This window comes from Equus asinus, chromosome 7 (assembly GCF_041296235.1).
Source record: "Equus asinus isolate D_3611 breed Donkey chromosome 7, EquAss-T2T_v2, whole genome shotgun sequence".
Classification (NCBI taxonomy): domain Eukaryota; kingdom Metazoa; phylum Chordata; class Mammalia; order Perissodactyla; family Equidae; genus Equus; species Equus asinus.
In genome coordinates this window covers 28,238,886-28,264,199 of record NC_091796.1, presented here as the reverse complement: position 1 = coordinate 28,264,199, position 25,314 = coordinate 28,238,886, and the positions used below count along the sequence as shown (strand labels likewise).

The 25,314-nt window shown below is 38.3% G+C and overlaps 1 protein-coding gene across 18 annotated transcripts in view; it reads right to left on the bottom strand.

Annotated features, from left to right (window-relative positions):
- PIAS2 (protein inhibitor of activated STAT 2) overlaps window positions 1–24,805 on the bottom strand; it is a 136,759-nt gene extending 111,954 nt beyond the window's left edge. For 3 of the 18 annotated variants that reach the window (XR_011504429.1, XM_070513109.1, XM_070513105.1), the window contains exons 1-2: window positions 24,590–24,772; window positions 10,463–10,571 (exon numbers count right to left, since the gene is read on the bottom strand). Coding sequence is in view for 4 of the 18 variants with exons in the window: in XM_044774673.2 (XP_044630608.1) it covers window positions 24,590–24,613 (24 nt within the window). In the remaining 14 variants the exon portion in view is untranslated. Of the gene's footprint in view, window positions 1–10,462; window positions 10,572–13,426; window positions 13,521–24,589 lie in introns of all 18 variants that reach the window. The other 15 variants (XR_011504425.1, XR_011504426.1, XM_044774672.2 and 12 more) reach the window with 11 other exon arrangements.
- Between the last annotated feature and the right edge of the window lie 509 nt (window positions 24,806–25,314).

Here is a 25,314-nt window from a genome sequence, read left to right as displayed (position 1 = left end):
TCTCAACAGATGCAGAGAAAGCATTCGACAAGATCCAACATCCATTGATGATAAAAACCCTCAATAAAATAGGTATAGAAGGAAAGCACCTCAACATAATAAAGGACATATATGACAAACCCACAGCCAACATCATACTCAGTGGACAAAAACTGAAACCCATCCCTCTCAGAACAAGAACAAGAGAAGGGTGCCCACTTTCACCACTCTTATTCAACATAGTACTGGAGGTTTTGGCCAGAGAAATTTGGCAGGAAAAAGAAATAAAAGGAATCCAAATAGGCAACGAAGAAGTAAAACTCTCGCTGTTTGCAGATGACATGATCTTATATATAGAAAACCCCAAAGAATCCATTGGAAAACTATTAGAAACAATCAACAACTACAGCAAAGTTGCAGGGTATAAAACCAACATACATAAATCAGTAGCATTTCTATATGCTAACAATGAACTAACAGAAAAAGATCTCAAGAACTCAATCCCATGCACAATCATAACAAAAAGAATAAAATACCTTGGGATAAATTTAACCAAGGAAGTGAAAGATCTATACAACGAAAACTACAAGACCTTCTTGAAAGAAATCGACGACGACATAAAGAGATGGAAAGACATTCCATGCACATGGACTGGAAGAATAAACATAGTTAAAATGTCCATACTACCTAAAGCAATCTACAGATTCAACACTATCCCAATCAGAATTCCAATGTCATTCTTTACAGAAATTGAACAAAGAATCCTAAAATTCATATTGGGCAACAAAAGACCCCGAATTGCTAAAGCAATCCTGAGAAAGAAGAACAAAGCTGGAGGCATCATAATCCCTGACTTCAAAACATACTACAAAGCTACAGTAATCAAATCAGCATGGTACTGGTACAAAAACAGATGCACAGATCAATGGAACAGAATTGAAAGCCCAGAAATAAAACCACACATCTATGGACAGCTAATCTTCGACAAAGGAGCTGAGGGCCTACAATGGAGGAAAGAAAGTCTCTTCAACAAATGGTGCTGGGAAAACTGGACAGCCACATGTAAAAGAATGAAAATTGACCATTCTTTTTCACCATTCACTAAAATAAACTCAAAATGGATCAAAGACCTAAAGATTAGGCCTGAAACAATAAGTCTTCCAGAAGAGAATATCGGCAGTACACTCTTTGACATCAGCTTCAAAAGAATCTTTTCGGACACCATAACCCCTCACATGAGAGAAACAAAAGAAAGAATAAACAAATGGGACTTCATCAGACTAAAGAGCTTCTTCAAGGCAAGGGAAAACAGGTTTGAAACAAAAAAAACAGCCCACTAATTGGGAAAAAATATTCACAAGTTATTTATCAGACAAATGGTTAATCTCCATAATATACAAAGAACTCACACAACTCAACAATAAAAAATCAAAGAACCCAATTACAAAATGGGCAGGGGACATGAACAGACATTTCTCCAAAGAAGATATACAAATGGCCAATAGACACATGAAAAGATGCTCATCATCACTAATCATCAGGGAAATGCAAATCAAAACTACACTAAGATATCACCTTACACCTGTCAGAATGGCAAAAACATCCAAAACCAAGAGTGACAAATGTTGGAGAGCCTGTGGTGAAAAGGGAACCCTCATACACTGTTGGTGGGAATGCAAACTGGTGCAGCCACTATGGAAAACAGTATGGAGATTCCTCAAAAAGTTAAGAATAGAAATACCTTATGACCCAGCCACCCCACTACTGGGTATCTATCCTAAGAACCTGAAATCAGCAATTCCAAAAGTTCCATGCACCCCTATGTTCACCGCAGCATTATTCACAATAGCCAACTCATGGAACCAACCTAAGTGCCCAGCAACTGATGACTGGATAAAGAAGATGTGGTATATATATATACAATGGAATACTACTCAGCCATAAAAAAGGACAAAGTCGTCCCATTCACAACAACATGGACAGACCTTGAGGGTATTATGTTGAGTGAAATACGCCAGACAGAGAAAGACGAACTCTGTATGACTCCACTCATAGGTGGTAGTTAACATATGGACAAAGAGAACTGATGGGTGGTTGCAAGGGGACGGGGGGGGGAGGGCACTAGGGGTGAAGTGGTGTACCTACAACAAGACTAATAATGATGTACAACTGTAATTTCACAAGGATGTTAACTTTCATAACCTTAATAAAAAATAAATAAATAAAAATGTAAAATATAAAGTCAAAATAAAAAGGATGTGAAAAAAAAAACTATAATAGCTTTTCAAGAAGTATCTTTCTAAGCAAGAAATTCAGTGCATCTTTCCCCAAGTCCCTGATCCTAATAAATACCTCAACTGAAGTTTGCTTACTTACAGTAGCATAAGCAACACTAAATCATGCAGAATACTAACACCAACAAAGACAGTCAGACACATATAAGATACCTCTGAGGCTTTCTAAAGAAATCCAACTAACTTAGAATTCATTACTGTGCTTCCCTCCTTCCTCTTATTTTCAGGTATTTCCCATTTTAAGGAAACTTATTTTACAGAAATGACAAGAGAACACAAAGTAACCCTAAAGCTGGCTGTCAAAAAGGAATTTCGAGCCAGCCCTGACAGCCTAGTGATTAAGTTCAACGTTCTCTGGGTTCAGTTCCCAGGTGTGGAACCACACCACTGTCAGTAGCCATGCTGTGGCAGCAGTTCACATAGATGAGAACTACAAGGACCTACAACAAGAATATACAACTATGTACTGGGGCTCTGGCGAAGGGGAAAAAAAAGAGAGAGAGAAGAAGATTGGCAACAGATGTTAGCTCAGGGTGAATCGTTCCCAGCAGGAAAAAAAAAAAAGGAATTTCTGGCAAGTCTCATATCACTTATTTCCAATGGTAACTTTATTTGGCAAAAAATGCTAATGCAATTGGTTCTATTAGCTATTGTAAATATAAAAGCAAAAGGAAGAAAGATAAAGGCTTGGAACTATGAATGTGGAATCATGAGTTTCTGAAGCAAAAAAGAAATCATCAGGTTTGGGAAAGAGCACAGGATACAACAGCAAACAGGTCAGTCTTTGCACTGCAAAATGCTGCAAAAATAAAGGACTGCCAAGCCCTGGCCCAAAGATGATGGCTTTGAGAGTCAATGGTGTGCTGTGGAAAACTTTACAACAGCAATCAGTAGTTGTATGTATGTCCTAGCACCAAGACCTCACGACATCAGCAAAGCCATTTCATTCCTCTGGTCATCAACTTCTATTTAAAAACAAACAACAAAAATTCCCCTCTATTTAGCATTTATTATTAAGATAGTCTCTAACGAGCTTACTAAGCCAAATTCTTGGCAAACCTTGCTAGGTACCATTTCTTCTTAAAGTGATGCCTATTTTTTTTAACTCAGTCTTCAACCAAGTTTCAGCTATTACCACGTAAGGTGAGCCTGCTATGAATACTACCAAGAATGATTTCAGCTATTGCTCTCCACCAACCTCTTAAGGCTACATCTTCAGTATAATTTTTTTTCAAGTAGGTTTTATCTAGCCCATCCTACCGTTAAATAAATTTTACTAAGCCTTCAAAGAAAAGACGGAATTTTGTTCCTTAAACTGTTAAGAGAATAAAAGCCATAAAGTCATATATGTTAGAAGACAAACATTAAAAAAAACCTGTTGAACACAAAACACAAAGTTTTTAAAATACGCAAATGATTACTTTCAAACTTCAACAGGGAATCCACTCATCCAACCAAAATTTTAGGCAAAAGCATAATGAATCAGGAGCCTAGTATATCACCTCCTCTTTCTCATTTCCCAATATGGACCGTAAGAAGTCTTTTTCTAACACATCAATGTTTCTTGTGAGTATATTACAAAAGCCCTCAATGTACCCAAATATAGTTTAATCTAGGAAAATAAAAATGGTGTAACATAAACTCAGTATATTATTTGGTTAAGATGATCTGTATCCTTAAGTCACATATTTAAATATTTATGGATAAAGTTATACACTATATGGGGTTTCCTTTAAAATCATTTGGGGGATCCCAAATAGCCAAAGCAATCTTGAGAAAAAAAAAGTTACAGGGATCATGCTCCCTGATTTCAAATTATATTACAGAGCTATAGTATCAAAACAGTAAGGTATCTGCAGAAAAAGAGACACACAGATCAATGGAACAAAATAGAGAGCCCAGAAATAAACCCATACACATATGGTCAATTAATTTACAATAAAAGAGCCAAGAATATACAACGGGAAAAGGACAGTCTCTTCAATAATGGTGCTGGAAAAACTGGACAACCACATGCAAAAGAATGAGACAGGACCACTGTCTTACATCATACACAAAAATTAACTAAAAATGGATGCAAGACTAGAATGGTAAGACCTGAAACCATAAACTCCTAGAGAAAACATAGGCAGTAAACTCTTCGACACAGGTCTTGGCGATTATTTTTTCAGTCTGACACCAAAAGCAAAAGCAACAAAAGCAAAAAACCAAGTTGGGACCAAATAAAACTAAAAAGCTTCTGCACAGCAAAGGAAACCATCAGCAAAATGAAAAGGCAACCTACTGACTGGGAGAAAACATGTGTAATTCATCTGTTAAGGGGTTCATATCCAAAATACATAAAGAACTCATATAATTGAATAGCATAAAACCAAACAATCCAAATAAAAAATGGGCAGAAGATCTAAACAGACATTTTTCCAAAGAATACACCCAGATGGCCAATGGGTACATGAAAAAATGCTCAACATCTCTAACCATCAGAGAAATGCAAATCAAAACCACAATAAGATATCATGTCACATCTGTTGGAATGTCTATTATCAAAAACACAAGAAATAACAAGTGTTGGCAAGGATATGGAGAAAAGGGAACCCTTTTGCACTGCTGGTGGGAATGTAATTTGTGCAGCCACTATGGGAACTGAACGGAGGTTCCTCAAAAAATTAAAAATAGAACTACCATATGACCCAGCAATTCTGCTTCTGGGTATTTATCTGAAGAAAACAAAAAACACTAACTTGAATAGATATATGCACTCCTATGTTCACTGCAATATTATTTACAATAACTAAGATATGGAAACAACCTAAGTGTCCATCAATGAAAGAATGGATAAAGAAGCTGTGAGATACACACATACACACACACACACACACACACACACACACACACACACACAGAATGGAATATTATTCAGCCATAAACAAAATGAAATGTTGCCACTTGTGGCAAAATGGATGGACCTCAAGGACATTACACTAAGTGAAATAAGTCAGTCAGAGAAAAACAAATACCATACGATCTCACTTATATGTGGAAGCTAAAAACAAAACCAAGAAAGATACAGAGAATCGACTGATAGTTTGGGGGGGGCCTGTTGGGGGGTAGGGAAAATGGTTGAAGGGAGTCAAAAGGTATAAACTTCCAGTTATAAAATGAGAAAGTCATGGGGATATAATGTACAGCACTATGACTATAGTTAATAATACTGTACTGCATATTTGAAAGTTGCTGACAGATTGATCTTAAAAGTTCTCATCAAAGGAAAAAAAATTCTTTGTAACTATGTAAAGTGACGGATGTTAATTAGACTTATTGTGGTGATCATTATGCAATATATACAAATATTGAATCATCACATTGTACACCTGAAACTAACATAACGTCAATTATACTTCAATTAAAAAAATAATAAAAAATAAAATATTTGAAATGAAAAAAAATCATTTGCGGGCAGTGAGTAGGGACATACATGAAAAAAGATCAGAGCTGGTAACTGCTGAAGCTGAGTATTGGGTACATGGGGAATTCTCTACCTTTGTAAGTCTAAGAATGTTTCCATGATTAAGAAGTTTGTTCAAATAGGGGAAACTAGTTGTGGGGTATATGGCAACTCTCTGTATTATCTTCCCATCTTCACTATAAACCTAAAAGTAGTCTATATTTAATTAACCAAAAATGCTCATTTGAAGGTAGGGAAAAAGATATTACAGCCTAAATACCATTTCCCACAAAAGGAACTCAGGCTCCTTGAGGAAACGACTAATTGCTCAAGTCTGGAGTAGAAAATGCACAAGATGAGCCTAGAACGTTCTTCATACCAGAAAGCAAAGAAGTTATCAAAGACTACTTCTTGTCAGAAAGACACAGAAAACAACCCAATAGCCCAAGACAAGACAATGTGAGCATTAAAAAGAACAATAATTACATCGAATTCAAACACAGCAAATATATTAAAAAATCATTTGTTCATGATTCTTAAAAAACAACTCCCTGATCTCCTTTAGAGGATACTGGGGAAGCAACTCACTATTAGTCTGAAAATTGATAAAGAAAAGAAAACAATACAAAAAGACTTATTGGTTCAGCCATATGATTACCTGGATAAACTTTAGAAGGGCATTTGATAAAATCCTATCCATTCCTGATAAAATCTCTCAATCAACAGGAATAGAAAGAAACTCAGCTAACATGATAAAGGGTATCTATCAGAAATCAATAGCAAATATCATACTTAAAGATGAAACAGCATATCATAAAGACCCATAAAATATATATTGTTTTGTCATTCCAAACTTCCCAAAGAATCTAGGCAGTAAAAATTTAAAAAGTTAACATTTGTAATTTACAAATAACAGGACTTTCTACATTGGAAATATAAGAGAATCAACTGAAAATTAGACCTAATAATAGTAAGTCAACAAAAGTTGAATTTTCTATACATTAAATAATTTTGAAATTACTGACAAGAAAAACAATATTTAAAAAAGTAATTTAAGTAACATAAAAATATAAAATGCAAAGGGATAAATTAAAAAATTTTGCAAGAGCTACATTAAAAAATCAGAGGACATAAAAGAACACGAATAAATTAAAGAAGATATCATATACGTTACTAGATAAAAACAGTAAATGCTGAAAAGATGTCAAATATCCCCAACTTAAGTTATAAACAAAATTCCAATGAATGGCTAATGAGTTAGCGAGCTTCACAGATGAAAACTTATAAAAAAGAATTAAACAAAATATATAATGTGGCAGCTGGTGACAAATACAATGGACAAAAATAAAGACAGAAAAGGAAACAGGGAGTGAAAAGGTGGAGGACTCGCAATTTTAAAGAGGGAAGATCTCACTGAGAAAGTAACTGAATAAGTAAGCGAAGGAGTAAGAAAGCACCCAATGGACATCTGAGGCAAAGCATTCCAAGGCAGAGGACAAAGCAGGTACAAAAGTCCTGGGGAAGAAAGCATGCCTAACACACTGAAGGAACAGTACAAGACCCATGACTGCTGAACCAGAGCACTCTAGAGAAATGAGTACCACGATAACAGAATGATGAGCAAAGACAATGACAAACCTGGCGAGGGAGGTGATTAGCCTATACAAACACTTCCTGTAAAAACTATAACATGAAACTGGTGAGGCTAAGAAAAAACAGAATAAAAATGCTAGGCAACAATGGCATGCACATAAGTTGGCAGGGCAGAGCAGTTTAAAGTATTCTACAAGTGAGAAAGGAAAAGATAATTTTAGATTTACATACATGAACTAAAATTTTAAGAGAAAATTCAAGAAAACTTCAAGAGCCTGTGAGAAAGCAAAAAAAGGTAAATAATTTCACAACTACTAAAATGGGGAGAGCATGAGAAAGAGAAGGAAAAAAAATCAACCCAAGAGGTGGCAAGAAAACAGATGGGGAGAAAAAACAAAGAAAAAGTAGAATAGCACAAAATGAAGGGGTAGAAATAAATGCAAATATATCCATAATCCTAACAAATAAAAATAAACTCTCCAATTAAAAGTGAAAGATTAGGGGATATCACTACAGAAACTGCAGGCACCAAAGATAATATGGGAATACTAAGAACAATTCTACACACATGAATTTGGCAACTCAGATGAAAAGGACCAATTCCTTGAAAAATACAAACTACCAAAACTCACTCAATACGAAACAGCTAATTTGAATAGCCCTCTAACTACTCAGGAAATTTAATTTATAATTTTAAAACTCCCAAAAAAAAGTATTACCAGGGCCAGATAATTTTACTGGAGAATTCTACCCAACATTTAAAGAAGAATTAACACCAACTCTACATAACCTCTTCCAGAAAATAGATGATGAGAGAATACTTCCAAATTAATTTTATGAAGCTAGTACAAGCCTGATACCAAAAACAAACACAGTACAAAAAATAAAACTACAAACCAATATCCCTCACAAATATATATGCTAAAATACTTAACAAAATATTAGTAAAAAGAATTCACCTATGTACAAAAAGAATTGTACACCATAACAAGTGAGGTTCACTCCAGGGATGCAAGGCTGGTGCAACGTCTGAAATCAATGTAGTACACACCTCATTAATAGATTAAAAAAAAAATCACATGATCATATCAATCAATGCAGAAAAAGCATTTGACAAATTCAGCACCTACTCCTGATAAAAATTCTCAGAAAAAGAGAAATAGAGGAGAACCTCCTCAACTTAATAGAAAGCACCTATAAAAAAAACTAGAGCTAACATTATACTTAATGGTAAAACACCGAATGCTTCCCCCTAAGATTGGGAATGAGGCAAAGATGTCTACTGTCACCCCTCTTAATCAGCATAGTGCTGGAAGTTCTAGCTAGTGGAAAGAAAGAAAAGGAAACAAAAGGCAGACACGTTGGAAACAAAAAAATACAACTGCCTGTATTTGCAGATACCAAGGAATCAACTCGTAGAAACTCCTAGAAAACAACTCCTAGAACTAACAACTGAATTCAGCAAGGTCGCAGGATACAAGACCAATACACAAATACCAATCACATCTCTATATACCAACAACATGTGGCCATAAGTTAAAAACACAACTCTGAAGAAAATGAAAATATGTATGTTTAATAATATAACAAAACACACACAGGACTTGTTATGCTGAAAACTACAAAATACTAATGAAAGAAGTCTAAGAAGATCTAAACAAATGGATTCTTCATCATTTGGAAGACTGAGCAAAGTAACACCATCAATTTTCCCTACACTGATATACAGATTTAACACAATTCCTACCCAAATCCCACCAAGACTTTTTATAGATATAGGTAAGATATCTCTAAAATTTATATGGAAAGGCAAAGGAACTAGACGAGCTAAAACAATTTTGGAAAAAAATAGAGAGGAATCGGTCTATCCCATTTCACAACCTGGCTGAATAATCAAGCTTCTGTGGTATAAGCAGAGAAACAGACACACAGGTCAATGGAACAGAATGGAGAACCCAAAAATAAACTTACACAAATACAAATAGTTTTTTTTTTTTCTTTTTTTGAGGAAGATTAGCCCTGAGCTACCATCTGCCACCAATCTTCCTCTTTTTTGCTGAGGAAGATGCCCATCTTTCTCTACTTTATGTGTGGGACACCTGCCACAGCATGGCTTGACAAGCAGTGCATATGTCCGCACTTGGGATCCAAACCGGCAAACCCTGGGGCACCAAAGCCGAACGTGCGAACTTAACTGCTGTGCCACTGGGCCAGCTCCTATACCCAAATAGTTTTTGACAAAGGTGCAAAAGTAACTCAGTGGAGGAAAGACAGACTTTCAAAAAATGGTGCCGGAGCAACAGCACATCTGTAACAAAAAAATGAACTTCCATCTAAGTCTCACATAGTATACAAAAATTAACTCGAGGGGCTAGCCCCGTGGCCAAATGGTTAAGTTTGTACACTCTGTTTTTTGGCAGCCAAGGGTTTCACCAGTTCGGACCCTGGGCACAGACATGGCACTGCTCCTCGGGCCATGCTGAGACAGCGTCTCACATAGCACAACCAGAGGCATTTACAACTAAAATATACAACTATGTACTGAGGGGATTTGGGAAGAAAAAAACAAAATAAAAAATGAAGATTGGCAACAGTTGTTAGTTCAGGTGCCAATCTTTAAAAAAAAAAATTAACTCGAAATGGACCACAGACTTAAATGTTAGAATAAAGCTACAAAAACTTTTAGGAAAAAACACACGTGAAAATCTTCAGGATCGAAGGCTAGGCAGAGTTCCTAGACTTGACACTCAAAGCAAGACTCACAAAAGGAACAAGGTTGTAATCTATCATAACATTAATAATAATAAAAAAAAAAAGACTCACAAAAGGAAAAATGATAGATTGGGCTTCACCAAAGTTCAAAACTTTTGCTCTGCAAGACCCTATTAAAAGGATGAAAAGGCAATCAATAGGCTTGGAGAAAATATTTGCAAACCACATATCCAACGAAGGACTAGTATCTAGAATATATCAAGAACTCTCAAAACTCAACAGAAAAAAAATCCAACTATAAAAAAGAAGAGAGGACACGAAGAGACATTCATCAATGGGATATAGACACGAAAAATAAGCATGTGAAAATATGTTCAGTATCATTAGCCACTAGGAGAATGCAAATTAAAACCTCACTGAGATATCACTAGATACATACCAGAATGGCTAAAATGAAAAACAGTGATAACACCAAATGCTGGCGAGGATGCAGAGAAACTGGATCACTCCATACATTGTTGGTAGGGATGTAAAATGGTACAGCCACTCTGGAAAACAGTGTGCAAGTTCTTAAAAACTATATAAAATAACCATACAACCCAGCAATTGTACTCCTGGGCATTTGTCCCAGAGAAATGAAAACACATGTTCACACAAAAAAACCAATGCACAAATCTTTATAGCACTTTTATTCATAATAGCCAAAAACTGTCAATAATCCGTATGTCTTTCAACAGGCAAATGGTTAAAAAAATTCATACCATGGAATACTCTCCTCAGTAAAAAGGGATGAACTATTAATGAATTTCCAGAAAATTCTGCTGAGTGAAAAAAATCAAATCCAAAAGGTAACATACTCTACGATGTCCTTTATATAACATTCTTGAAAAGACAAAATCATAAAAATGAAGAACAGGTGGCTGGGTCCCAGAGATTAAGAGGAAGGGAAGGCAGTGGGTATGGCTATAAAAACGACAATATCAGAGATCTTTGTTGTGATGGAAATGGTCTGTATCTCAATTGTTTCAATGTCAATATCCTGGTTGTGAGATTGTACTAGTTTTGCAAGATTTTTCCCACTAGGGGAAATTGAGTAAAGAGTACATGGGATGTCTCCGTACTATTTCTTTGAACTGTGAGTGAATTGACAATTATCTTAATAAAAAGTTTAATTTAAAATTATAAGACCAAGACTATCGGAGATTAAATTTTTTTAAATCCAATAGCAATGACAGTCACAAGAGAGAAAATTAAAACAAAAGAACACAAAAATGTAGGCGAAGGGGGAATTTTAAAAACTAGGCAAAATTCGGGCCAGCCCCAATGGTCTAGCAGTTAGGTTAGGCATGCTCTGCTTTGGCAGCTCAGGTTCAGTTTCCAGGCACAGAGCTACACCACTCATCAATGGCCAATGCTGGTGGTAGCTCACAAACAAAACAAGAGGAAGACTGGCAACAGATGTTAGCTCAGGCTGAATCTTCCTCAGCAAAAAAATTTTTTTAAATAAAAACCAGGCAAAAATAGCTGATCAAAAGAAAAATAGTATAGGTACATATGTATTATATACTAATACAAAGAGCATTACTAGACATAAAGTGTCACTACACAGTAAAAGTTTCAACTCAACAGGAAAATATAATAAATTTAAACTTTCATATACTAGTAACAATTTAAAAATGTATTTTAAAACTTGAGAGCCAGCCCCAGTGGCCTAGTGGTTAAATTCAGTGTACTCCACTTCAGTCACCCAGGTTCAGCTCCCAGGCATGGACCTACACCACTCTGTTAACAGCCATGCTGTGCTGGTGGCCCATGTACTAAAAAATACAAGAAGATTGGCATGAACGTTAGCTCAGGGCAAAGCTTCCTCAGCCAAAAAAAAAAAAAAAAAAATTGATATAACTACAAGGAAAAAGTGAAAAAAAAAAAACCTTTCCACTAAAAAAACATCTGCTCTCTAAAAATATAAAGATATAGGGGCTGGCCCCGTGGCCAAGTGGTTGGGTCCGTGCGCTCCGCTGCAGGCAGCCCAGTGTTTCGTTGGTTCGAATCCTGGGCACGGACATGGCACTGCTCATCGGACCACGCTGAGGCAGCGTCCCACATGCCACAACTGGAGGAACCCACAACGAAGAATACACAACTATGTACCGGGGGGATTTGGCGAGAAAAAGGAAAAAAAAAAAAATATATAAAGATATAAAACGTGAACATCAGAATTAACAAGCCTAACTACTGGACGTATATAAAACTTTGTGCCAACAACTGGAAAATACCCATTCTCTTAAGTGCAAACAAAAATTATAAAAACTGACCACAGTCTCAACAAATTTCAAAGGACGGCTATCACACAAATCATGCTGCCTAACCACAACACAATTACAAATCAGTAACTAAAGGAACTCCCATATGTTTGGAAACAAAAACTTTTAAATAACTCATAAATTAAAGAATTCACAGAGGAAAATAGAAAAATACTCATAAGTGGAAAATATTGAAAATCAAAACTCATGTGATTCAGGGAAAATAATACACAGAAGTTTACAGTCTTAAATGCCTTATGCTGAAAATTAATAAGCAAGGCATCCAACTTAAGAAATTAGGAAAAGAATAGAAATAAACCCAAAGGAAGCATAATGAAAGAAATGAAGAGCAGAAATTAATGAAATGGGGGAAGGATACATTAAAGAGCATAAAAAGACAAAAACTTGATTCTTATAAAAGTCTTTAAAAATTGGCAAACTTTTAGCTTTTAAAACCGATCAAGAAAAAGGCAGTAAAAAAAAAGATAAAAGAGACATGAACCACAGGTACTACAAAATTAGAGATTAACAACTTAATGCCATCAATTCAAACACGTGGATGAAATGGACAACTTTCTATAAGTATAACCTACCTAGTCTGAAAACTGAAAATATGAACAATCGAATAACCAAAGCAGTGGTTAAGAAGTGTTCCTCAAAGAAAACACCAGTAACAATTTCACAAGGAAGTTCTACCAAACACTTAAGAAACAGATCATTCTAATTTACATAAACTCTTTCAGAAAGAGGAAAAATACGTTTAAAAAAAATTATAGATCAGTATTACTCATTATGAGAGGCAAAAATTCTAAGTTGACTATCTTCAAACTAAGTGCAATAGTGAAAAAAAGAGACAGACAGATCAGGGTTGACTTTATACTTGGAACACAAGGTTGGTTTAAATATTAGAAAATCACTGTATTTCACCATATTAACAAGTTCAGATGAAAAACATATGATCCTCTCAAAAGATGTAGAAAAAGCTTTTCATAAAATTCAACATCCATTCATGATTTTTTCTAATTAACATACTAGTAAAAGAAAGGAACATCCTTAACCTGAAAAGATTATCTACAATAAACCTACAGCAAGCATCATACTTAACTGTGAAACTCTGAAAGCATTCCCTTTAAAATCAGGAACAAGATCAGGATGCCCCCATCATCGCTTCTATTCAACATTGTACTGGAGATCCTAGCCAGCACATTAAGACAAGAAAAAGAAAGAAAAAAAAAAAGCATAAGAATTGGAAAGGAGGAAACAAAGAGGTCATTATTCACAGACAGGTGTCTCTACAGAAAAAATCCAAAAGAATTCTACAGATAATTTATCACAATGAGGAGTATAGCAAGGTTGTTATACAAAGTCAAATTGTACTTCTATACACTAGCAAGGTAGAAAATATAATTATAAAAAGATACCATTTCTGATATGAAATAAGGTACTTAAATACTTGCAATAGTTTAGTTGAAAATTATAAAATTTTATTGAAAGACATTGTAAAAAGACCTAAATAAACAGAGATTACAGTGTTTATGGTTAAGAAAACTTAATAACAAAATGTTAGTTCTCTCCAAACTGGTTTATAGATTCAATGCATTTCCCACCAAAATTCCAAAAGGTTGTATGTGTTATCTACATAACTTAGAAAGATGATTCTAAAATTATATGGACGAGCAAACAGCCAAGTTCCTTGAAGAACTACAAGGCAGGAGGACTTGGCCTACTTCGATGTCCCTCAATGACTGACTAGACCATTTCAGACCAATCCTCCCTGTGACAACTTAAAAAACTAAGCACAATATAAAAACATCTGTCTGAAGGCATGAAGCACTACAAAGGCAGCAAGGACCTGAGAGACCAAGACTGTGGAAAGAAGCAAAGCCTGGAAAGTGGAATCCAACATTTGATGCCTCTTTTCCCCTAGAGATATGTGTCAATGGGTAAAGGGCAATGGAGAGGTTGAGAAGTCTTACAGGGCTGGGAAAACGAGAAGATATCTGCAAAATATAACCTGCCAGAGCTGGTATCCAGGATATATAATAACCTCCTAAAAATCAGTATGAAAAAGACAGACAGCCCAATATAAAAATGGGCAAAAAACTTGGCTAGACACGTCACGGATGATATACAAATAGCCAATAAGTACATTAAAAGCGGCTCAACATCATTACTCATTAGAGGAATGCAAATTAAAACCACTAAACGTGCACCAAAATGTCTAAAATTAGAAGGATGGACAAGAAAGGACACAAAACAACTGGAACTCTATTATTTTGCTAGTGGAAGAGAATGAACCAACTGCAATGACACACAATATGGATGAATCCCACGAACAAAATCAAGAAGAAACAAAGTCAGACACAAAATACATATATACTACACAGTTCCATTTATATGAGGTTCGAAAAACAGGCAAAACTAATCTAAGACATTCAAGTCAAGCCAGAAGGTATCTTTGAGGCAAAGGAGGTTAGTCACTGGGAGGAGACTCAAGGGGAGTCCCTAGGGTGCTGGTGATGTTCTACTTCCTGACCTGCATATGGTTATATTGAGAAAATTCATCCAGCTAGACTCTCATGATCTGTGTATTTTCTAAATGTAGGCCCTATATCAAAACAAGTTTGTTTTTATGTAAGTTGTTACAAAGTTACAGTAATCAAAACAGACTAGAATCCAGAAAATATAGATAGATCCAATTGCAGAACTATTACAAGTCAGTAAGAAAATTTGTTTTAAACCTAGTCCAAACATGGGCAAAAGACGTGAACAGAATCTCAAAAGAGGGAAGAACATGTTAGGTTGCACAGTAAAAGACGTTCAAACTCATTAGGCAAAAGGAAAAAACTAAAAACAAAAAGGTGTTATTCTATAGGCACTGGCAAAAGGTTTTAAAGTCTGATAAAAGCATTAGTAAGAAAGCTAAGCAACGAAAACTTCCGCATTGCTGGAGGGGGCAAATAGTGATACCACCCTCTTTGGAAAATATCTGACTATCCACTACTGCTGAAGATGCACACGTCCTAAAATCCCAGCAATTCTACTCCAATAATTTCTACCATGAAATATACAGGTATTCACACTAAATGAGATAAAAAAAATTACAAATAGTGTCACAACAGTGCAGGTTAAGTTTTTTCACAAAGTAAACTTGCTGATAATTTTTTTTTTTTTTTTTTGCATTTTCAGAGCTTTTGGATTTCAAAAGTGTGAATAAGGAATCTGGGGATCTATAACAGAACAAAAAAATGGAAACTACATTTCCAACAAGAGAATGAATAAACTGGTATTCATATAATGGAAAATCAAAACTGATGATTAAAAAAAAAACCCAAATACATACATTAGTATTCCATTTTCCAGAAACTTTAAAACACATAAAAATTTTTATGTATTTAATGTGAGATAGACAGACATACACACACATTATTAAATATCCATATAATGTAAGGGAGATCAGGAAAGGGCACCCTGCTGACCTAATGTAATGAACTATTTCTCAACTTGGGTGGTAGGTACACGCATGTTTGTTTATCTATACTTCACCTATTATAAATAATCTTCTGTACCTATTAAATAACTTCACTATTTAAAAAATAAAAACTTAGTCAGGGCCAGCCCTGTGGCCTAGTGGTTGAGTTTGGCACACTCCACTTTGGCAGCCCAGGTTTGGTTCCCAGGTGCAGACCTACACCACTTGTTGGCGGCCATGCGGTAGCAGCAACCCATACGTAAAACAAAGGAAGACTGGCACAGATGTTAGCTCAGGGCAAATCTTCCTCAAGCAAAAAGAGGAAGATTGGCAACACATGTTAGCTCAGGGTGAATCTTCCTCAGGATAAATAAATAAATAAAAAGAAAAAGTTAGTATGGTATACCCAAATGCATAAACCACTATTACAATAACTAATTTTGAGAACTTTCTCAAGAGAACTTTATGAAGGAATTAGCATCCTCAGGGAGTTCAAAGTATTTTCCCCCATAAATCAAAGACAGCTGCTATTAAAAAAAGAAAGGAAAAAGAAAAAGAGGACAAACTTCTTATAAATTAAAAATATAATTACTGAAGGGGCTGGCCCCATGGCCGAGTGGTTAAGTTCGTGTGCTCCGCTGCAGGCGGCCCAGTGTTCCGTTAGTTTGAATCCTGGGTGCGGACATGGCACTGCTCATCAAACCACACTGAGGCAGCGTCCCACATGCCACAACTAGAAGGACCCACAACGAAGAATATACAACTATGTACCGGGGGGCTTTGGGGAGAAAAAGGAAAAAAATAAAAAAATCTTAAAAAAAAATATATAATTACTGAAATAAATTCTATAGAAGAATTCAAAGTCAAGGAAATCTTCCAGAGTGTAAACAAATAAAAGGTCAACTCAAGGAGTCCAACATTCACCTGTCAAGAGTCTCAGAGAAAACAGACAAGAAGGGAAAGAAATTATCAAAGAAAAAAATAGTAATTCCCCAGACCTAATGAGTCTTAGAACTGAAAAGGTACCCACTAGGAGGAATGAAAAAGGGCTATGCCTAGATATATTTCACAATACCAAAGATAAAGAGATCACCATAAGGATTGTAAACAAGGTTTCTACAAAAGGATAACCATCAGATTTGCAATGGACCTCTATTACTGGATGTTTTAAATTCCTAGAGCCAAGTTTTCAAAGTTCTAAGGGAAAAACTATATTATTAATTTATAATTCTATATCTAAACTTCCACTCAGAAACAATGACAAGCCATTTTCAAATATTCAAGAAATTAGAGTATTTATCACCAGTATATCCCTAAAACAATTGCTGAAGATTATATTCTAGTAAAATCAAAAAGGAATTATAAAAGAGAAAGACATGGGATCCAAATAACAACAGACCTAACCCAGGAGTGCAATGTAAAGTAATCCCAGGATGACAGCTGTATAGCAGATCAAGCAAGCAAGCTGCCCAAATTAGAAAAGGAGGTTGAGACCTCCAGAAAGCCAATCTTCAAGACAAGCTGAATGGTTACAAGATGGGAGCACAGAACATATTGTACTATTAAATGTTAAACAATTTCCATGAGCGCTCCTCACTCAAGCAGGGCTTTGATAGATATCTCCTCTAAGGAGCACAAGTTTAAATCACAGAAGTTCTTGCACAGCTCCACACTACTTAGTTCTACAGTGACTAATACTTATAATACAGCCTACACATTACAAAGGCTGGTTATTAGGACTCAATTTCTAGAGCCTTCCTGCAGAAGCACAGAAAAGTTTAGAAGAGTTATAAATCATAATATAAATGCTATCAATCTTGACAATGTAATAAAAAATGAAGGCTGGAAGGAGAGGAACGGTGGAAGTAGGAGAAACAAAGGGAAGTGGATGGGTATTAAATCCTTCTCTGAAAGACTGGGAACTGAAGAGATATTGACTAAAATTAAGGGGCTGGCCCAGGGGCATAGTGGTTAAGTTCGCATGCTCCAGTGGCCCGAGGTTTGTTGGTTCAGACCCCGGGCACAGACCAACACACTACACATCAGGCCACACTGTGGCAGTGTCCCACATACAAAACAGAGGAAGACCGGCACAGATGTTAACTCAAGGACAACCTTCCTCAAGCAAAAAGAGGAAGATTGGCAACAGATGTTAGCTCGGGGACAATATTCCTCACAAAAATATAAGTAAGTAAAATAAAATTAATAGATCATGAAACAGAAATTTAACTATTACAGAAATAATAAGAATAGCAGAATTAGGAATGAAAATGTAACTGGTAGAAATCAAAGTGCTAGGACAGGTGGAAACTGTTAACGAGCTAAATTTCTTATCTACTAGAGAGTCAAGCAACAGATAGTATTTGGAGATGAAAGAAAAATCAAGACGTAGAAAGATATGTGGTATTTTTGAGTTTGGGAATTAACCTAAAAAACCGTTAAAAAAAGAAAGTTAAAGACAGTTATATTAGGAGTGGGACTTAATGGGAAAGAAGGACTTTTCAAATTTTTCTGCACTGTCACTATAAGTATTGCTTTCATTTAAAAAAAACAAGCAACGGAAATAAGTGAATAAAAAATGTTATTCAAACCATTTTCTTGGTTAAAGAAAAGGTCAAATAACTTGTCCAAGGTCATATAGTCGATACCACGTATCCCCAATGTTAATATCAAAAAAACACACCTTCTGTGACATAATCAAGATCTGCTTTTACTGACCTGTATGAATTACCAAATGGAGAGCTCTGAATGTCTACATTAAGCTTATATTGTTCTCTACAAACTCACAGAAAGTCTTGATTCAAATCATTTTCCAAAAAAACTCTAGAAAAAAGGCCATGTTATTGTGGGTTCAAAATGAACATTCACAGAAAATAGTTTGGACTATGATACCAACTGATTCCACATATTACTTTCACTTCAATTCAATTGTGCCATTTCTTAAACTCAGGGACCTGAATAAAAACCAAGTAACTATCAAGACAACTAAATGGGGAAAGAATTGTCTCTTCAACAAATAGTGCTGGGAAACCTGAATACCCACATGCCAAAGAAGCTGGATCCCTATTTCACACCATAAACAAAAATTAACTCAAAATGGATCAATGACCTAAAGGTAAAAACTAAAACTATAAACTCCTAGATAAAAACAGGTATAAATCTTTATGACATTGGATTAGCCAATGGTTTCTTGGACTTGACATCAAAATCACAAGAAACAAAAGAAAAATCAGATAAATTAAACTTCGTCAAAATTAAAAACTTCTGTGCTTCAAAGTACACTATCAAGAAAACGAAAAAACAGTCCACAAAAAGGAAGAAATATTTGCAAACCATCTATCTGATAAAGAACTTGTATCTAGAATACATAAAGAACCTAAACTTAATAATAAAAAAGAAACGAATTAAAAAATGGACAAAAGGTTTAAATAGACATTTCTCCAAAGATTTACAAATGGCCAATAAGGACATAAGAAGATGCTCAACATCATTAATCCACAGGGAAATGTAAATCAAAACCACAATGACATACCACTTTACACTCATGAGGGAGAGGATGTGGAGAAATCAGAATCCTTATACACTGCTGGTAGGAATGTAAATGTCGTAGTACTTTTGGAAAACAGTTCAGCAGTTCCTCAAAAACTTAAACAGAGAGTTATCACATGACTCAGCAATTCCACTCCTATGTATCTACCCAAGAGAACTGAAAACATATGTCCACACAAAAACTATACACTTATAGATGAATGCTCACACTAGTCAAAAAGTGGAAACAAACCAAATGTACATAAATTCACCAATGAAGGGGGCCAGCCCTGTGGCCCAGTGGTTAAGTTCATGCACCCCGCTTTGGTGGCCCGCAGTTTCACCAGTTTAGATCCTGGGCACGGACGTAGCACCGCTCATCAAGCCACGGCGAGGCAGTGTCCCACACAGCACAACCAGAAGGACCTACAACTAGAATATACAACTACATACTGGGGGGTTTTGGGGAGAAGAAGAAGAGAAAAAAAGAAAAAGATTGGCAACAGATGTTGGATCAGGTGCCAATCTTAAAAAAGAAAATTCATGAGTGGATAAACAAAATGTGGTAGGTATATTCCATACAATAGAATATTATTCAGTCATAAAAAGGAATGAAGTACTGATACATGCTACAACGTGAATGAATCTTGAAAAAGTTACGTTAAATGAAAGAAGCCAGATGCAAAAGGTCACATGTATAATTCTATTTCTATTAAATGTACAAAACAGGCAAATCCATAGAGACAGAAAACAGATTAGTGGATGCTGAGGGCTAGAGAAAAGAGGGAATAGGGAGTGACTGCTAAAGGGTAGGAGGTTTCTTCTGGGGTGATGAAAATGTTCTGGAATTAGATGGTTGCACAACTTTGTGAATAGATCGAGATCACTGAACTGAACACTTTAAAAGGCTGAGTTTTATGGTATGTAAATTATCTCTCAATAAAAAAGATTAAAAGTAGACAAAAAAAAAAATAGACTAGCTTAGATCCAATCCAGAAAAACAAAGGCAAAAATGCTGAGAAAAGAGAAATATCTGGAGAATACTATAGATAGAAAAACATCAGCTTTATCAGAAAAGATATTCATGTTTACCAGAGGAAGGGTAGAGACCTAAGGAGCAAACAAATGCAAAGGTGACTACTATAGCTAAGAATATCTTGCTTTACTATTAAAATTTATCTATTTCATTTTAAATTAAATACTTAGTTTTGAATGTGCTATCATAGACATGATCTCAAGTGAAGTCTTCCTGGAAATTTCAGTTGTGTCCACTAATAATAGTTTTGAATCACATGGTAGATTCTATTACATCTATCGTATCTATTAACCTACTTCTTGGCCCAATAGTTGGGGCGTAGGAGGGATAAGGACCTCTAGCCTAAATCCCCCATTAACTTCCCATTCTCCCTCTGCATGCCAACAGCACCTGAAGCTACCAGGACGGCAAGTCCTGTTAAGTGTAAGGAATCAAACACTCAAGCCTTCTACATAGAATACTGTTAGAGAATTACCTGAGCCTCTCAATATAAAAAGTTAAGAAAGTTATAATCACTGGCTCTTTCACTACCCCAAATATACACCAGACTCTTGCACTCACATTCACACTCGTTCCCTGACACACAGAGATAATAAACTCAGTGCACAAAAGGAACGGGATGAGGAATACAGGAGAGGATTCTTCAAAAAAAAAAAAAGAATGTTACTACAATAGATGCCCTCCTCCACCCCAACACTTGAGTGGAGAGAAGCAGGGAGAGTGGCTTAACCAGGTTAAATTGTAGCACGGACCTTTTTAAGAAGGACTGCACCAGCAGCCCAGAGTATGGAATTATCCAACCAGAGAAGAATGGGGTAAAAAAGCTGCTCTGGCTGAGGAAGAGATGAGGGACTTCAGAACCCCAACTATTCTGCCTCTTCTCCATCCCTGCGTTTGGCTTCACTAGAGACTATTTTGAAGAGAGAAAGCAGGCCAGTAGTAACAGAGGTCCAGACCATCAGATCTTATAAGCTTGTCCCAGGTTAACTGACAACTAGTTAGTTAATTCACAAACTCCTACCAACATAAATGCCGTAAGCAAGCAACTGGTGAATTGAATTATTTCTTCCCTCACACCTAGAAAGCTTCTAACACATGACGCATTATGATAATCATCTTTGACTGTACAGCCCACAATTTCCCTTCAGAGATGTTGCCCCTTCCTTTCCCTCAAGCTATCAGGATGATTTCATGAGTCAGGTTTGTGTGATGTGACTCTAACCTCCTGGCTATAGATGATTAGAAAAGAACTGGACCCTCACGGGAACTGGAAGAAAGAACTGGAAGAAAGGTGTGCTAGGATTCTACGGGTCACTTGAACTGAAAGCAGCCAAGTGTAGGGTTGCCATAATCGGCTAGGAGCGGACAAGATCTCTGCTACTGGCTCACACAGCAGTCTCAAAAACTGAAACTGTCAGGCCTCTTAAGATACTACAGGAGTTGCCTCATCAAATCACCCCCTCCCCCAAGCCTAAAAAGCAAAGGCACAGGAGTCACTAAAGAACAGTGAGGATGATCTTTCCCAAATTCCCAACCTCCAGTCCAGAAGAAGGCAGCACCAGCCAAAAGTGACCTGCTCTGATTATACATGCCCCTAAGGAGTGGCCCTGAATGACAACAAAGATAATGGAAATCTTCCCAGCAATATCAGTAGCCAAATCCGTGGCATCGGTCGGCTGACCATTACCTTTACAGCCAAGAAGTTAGCCAACAAACTAACACCCAAGATTTTTCCTCATCCTTTAACTTACTTTACTATCACTACGACCACCAGAATACATTCTGAAGTGAGATCACTTGGAAAGCCCTAGATGTTTCTTCCCGTTTTCCTCCTCTCTAATCAGATTTTTAGTCAGTTGTCCTGTTTTCCCCCAATATTATATGTCACCTAAGAAAGACGCTGGTTATTTATCATTCAATTTAGTCCACAGATGGCTAGGAGCCCACCTGGGCCAGATGGAAACTGAAAACACCAGTACAGCTCAGACTCTGAAAAGCACTGACTCTAAAGCTAGATGGTCAAAGTCTCAGGTCTTCCGGGCCCAGCTGTGTGATATAGGTCTGGTTACTTCATCTCTCAGTACCTCAATTTCTTCATAGAATTGTTGTGAGAACTAAATAAGTATATATATGAAGTGCTTAGACCAGAGTCAGGCATGTAATAAGGACTACATTATAATGGGTATCTGCCATCATCATTACTATCATCATCATTGTTTGCAATGGGGGGAGAGAGACAGTTCATCTTAAAATGTAAAAGATGCTCCTGAGCAGCTAAGGCAGAGACCGGGGTGGATAACTCTTGCAGCATCTACACAGCCCATACCCTCCCCTCCTCTGAAAACTCTTCCCAGTTAGTCTCTGTTGGTCACCTAATGTGAACTGTGGGGGGAGGGGGCCATCTTCTATCAAGTGCAGAGAGAAAGCAAAGACAGCTGATTTTCAGAAAGATATGATGAAGCTGACCCACAAAACAAAATGGAGGCGGGCAGAGAGGGAGAGATGGGGGCTAGACCAAAAAGAGAGGAAAAAGAAAAAGAGAGGAAACTAAAGGTTTCCAATCACTTTCCAGTTCCTGCTTCCACTCCAACCTAAACATCGTCCTTTCTGCCCCATACCAGTAAACACGTCCGCTTTTTGTTAAGCTTTGACCAACAAAATTTACAAAAGTCTAATACAGGTCTTGGGAAAGTTTTCATCAATAAAAAATCTTAGAAGAGGAAAAGTTGTGTTCATCTGTTACTACACAAAAATTAAAATGACATTGCAGGTAAAAATAAATTTAACTTCAAACTTCAGTCTTCTCAAGCTACCCTAAACCTAATGCATGAATTTATACAGGTGAGGCTTGGGCCTGGTTGCCTCTAAAGCTCCACAGGTGTTAAAAGCTCTATAGCTGGGGCTCTGAGATATTAAAAGCCTCACACTTATCAATATGAACACCCTTTACCTACTATCATGGTTCTCTTATTACACTAGTATAGGGCATAAAATGCATAATATATTTTTCTCTTTACTGGGAATTAACTCTTTTTGAAACAGGAGGGAAAATAGCAGGCATTAAGCAAACTATGCAACAATCTCCCTTTAGATCAGAATCATGAATATGTTCTTTTGCTGATGTCCACCATACCTGCCAAGTAACCTGCCAACATTCGTCCCCCACCCGGGCCCTCGCCGAAAATCAATAACATACAAAACTGTATCTTTTACCGGATTCCTCTTCCTCCTTATTCGGAAAAGCTAACCCTAACATTATACGTCTATGTTGTGCAAATTGGTTGCGGTTAATTTCAAGTTCACATTCATCTCTACTTTTTCTTTTTTTTTAAATCACAGTTTCTGTCTTTTAGGATCCCATTTACGTCGCCAGTAATTCAGCGACCCATAAAAAATAAATCCGGCTCGTTTATCACAGTTTTGTTTCAGTTGAGGACTCTGAAGGTTATCAGCCGGGGGAAAAATATCTTTTCCGTTCTACCCCCAGCACACCCATTTCAAACTTCCACTGTACAGAGGCATCAACAACAAAGTTGTGACCTTGTTCGAAGGCTAGGAAGAAAAAGGTTTTTCCTCAAGAGCAAAACGAGTTCACAAACCTCCTGACAACACGGACTTTGCGGATTTCTCGCCACGGCACTGAGAAAATGTCAAGGTGTGAGGCCGATTATCGAAGGCAGGGTCCCCAAAGACCACGCTTCTCTCCAAGATGCTGAGGAGGAAGCGCTGCCCGAGGAAGGGGCCTTTCTCCTGACAGGTCGGACTAACCGGCAGCATCAGCCATGGAGCAGAGAGAATTCCTAAACGCAACTTCACATTTCAGAAAACAGTCTCGCACCAAGTCAGGAGCATGTAGACTTCGGAGTCGCCACAGACACGTAGACCCCTCGCGAAGGCGGAGGAGCAAAGGCTGCTTCCCACCTCAGCTCTTAAAATAAACGGGGAAGACGGGTCCCCACGAGCCGCCCCCCCTCCCCGAGGGCGGCCCCGGCCCCTCGCGCCAGGTGTGCGGACCCCGCCGGCCGGACCCACCGGCCGCCGCGCCCGGGCCCAGGCCCGCCTCCGCCGCCCCGCCCGCCGGCGCCCGCTCGGACGCGGGCCGGGGCTCGGGGCTCCGCCAACCGGTCCCCGGGAAACAAGAAGGTGGCGGCCGGCGACGTTGCGGCTTCCCCGTCTCCCCTCCCCTCCCCCGCGGCCTCCGCTCTCCACTCCCGCGCCCCCGCTTACCCTCAACTCCTCGAAATCCGCCATTTTATACCACCCGCGGGCGCCGCCGCCGCCACAGCACCCCCTCCCGCTGCCGCCAAGGACGCCGCCGCCACCACGGCCGCCGCCGCCTCCAGCACCATCCTGCACTGGGCGCCGCTAAAGACGCCGCGGCCGCCGCCGCTGCCGCCGGGCCCGTCACGTGACCGGCGCGGGAGCTCCACCCCCGGCGCGCGCGGCCCCGCCCACGCGCCCCCCCCCCCCGCCCACGCGCCCCGCCACCTTCCGCCCGCGGCTTCCGTCCGCGCTCCCGGCGCGCGGCGTGAGTGTCGCCTGGGCTTCCCGCTCTCTCCCGCCGCCCAGCCCGGCGCCGTGCCCTCCGCTGTCCCCCGTGCTGCCTGCAGTCCCCGGCGCCGAGGCTCGGCCCGGCTCCCTGAAGCGGCGTCGCGATGGCAGCGTTCCCGGCGGCCCTGAGGGGGAGGCAGGCCCGGGGGAGCGGCGGAGAGGAAGAGGGGGGCCGGGACCCGTGACAGGAACGTTTCGGGAAAATTCTTACGGTGCCCTTCCCCGCTGTGGCTGTGGACGGAGGAAGCAGCCGCAAATAAAAGCATCCCCCGCGGCAGTTGGGGCGGAACAATCTAGATGTGGGTGTTGGGTAAGCTATTGTTCCGATCTCCTGGTGCGGGATTGGTGAGGCCTCTTAGATTGCTGACATCCTCAAAGTCCTCACCTGGCTGATTCTTTCT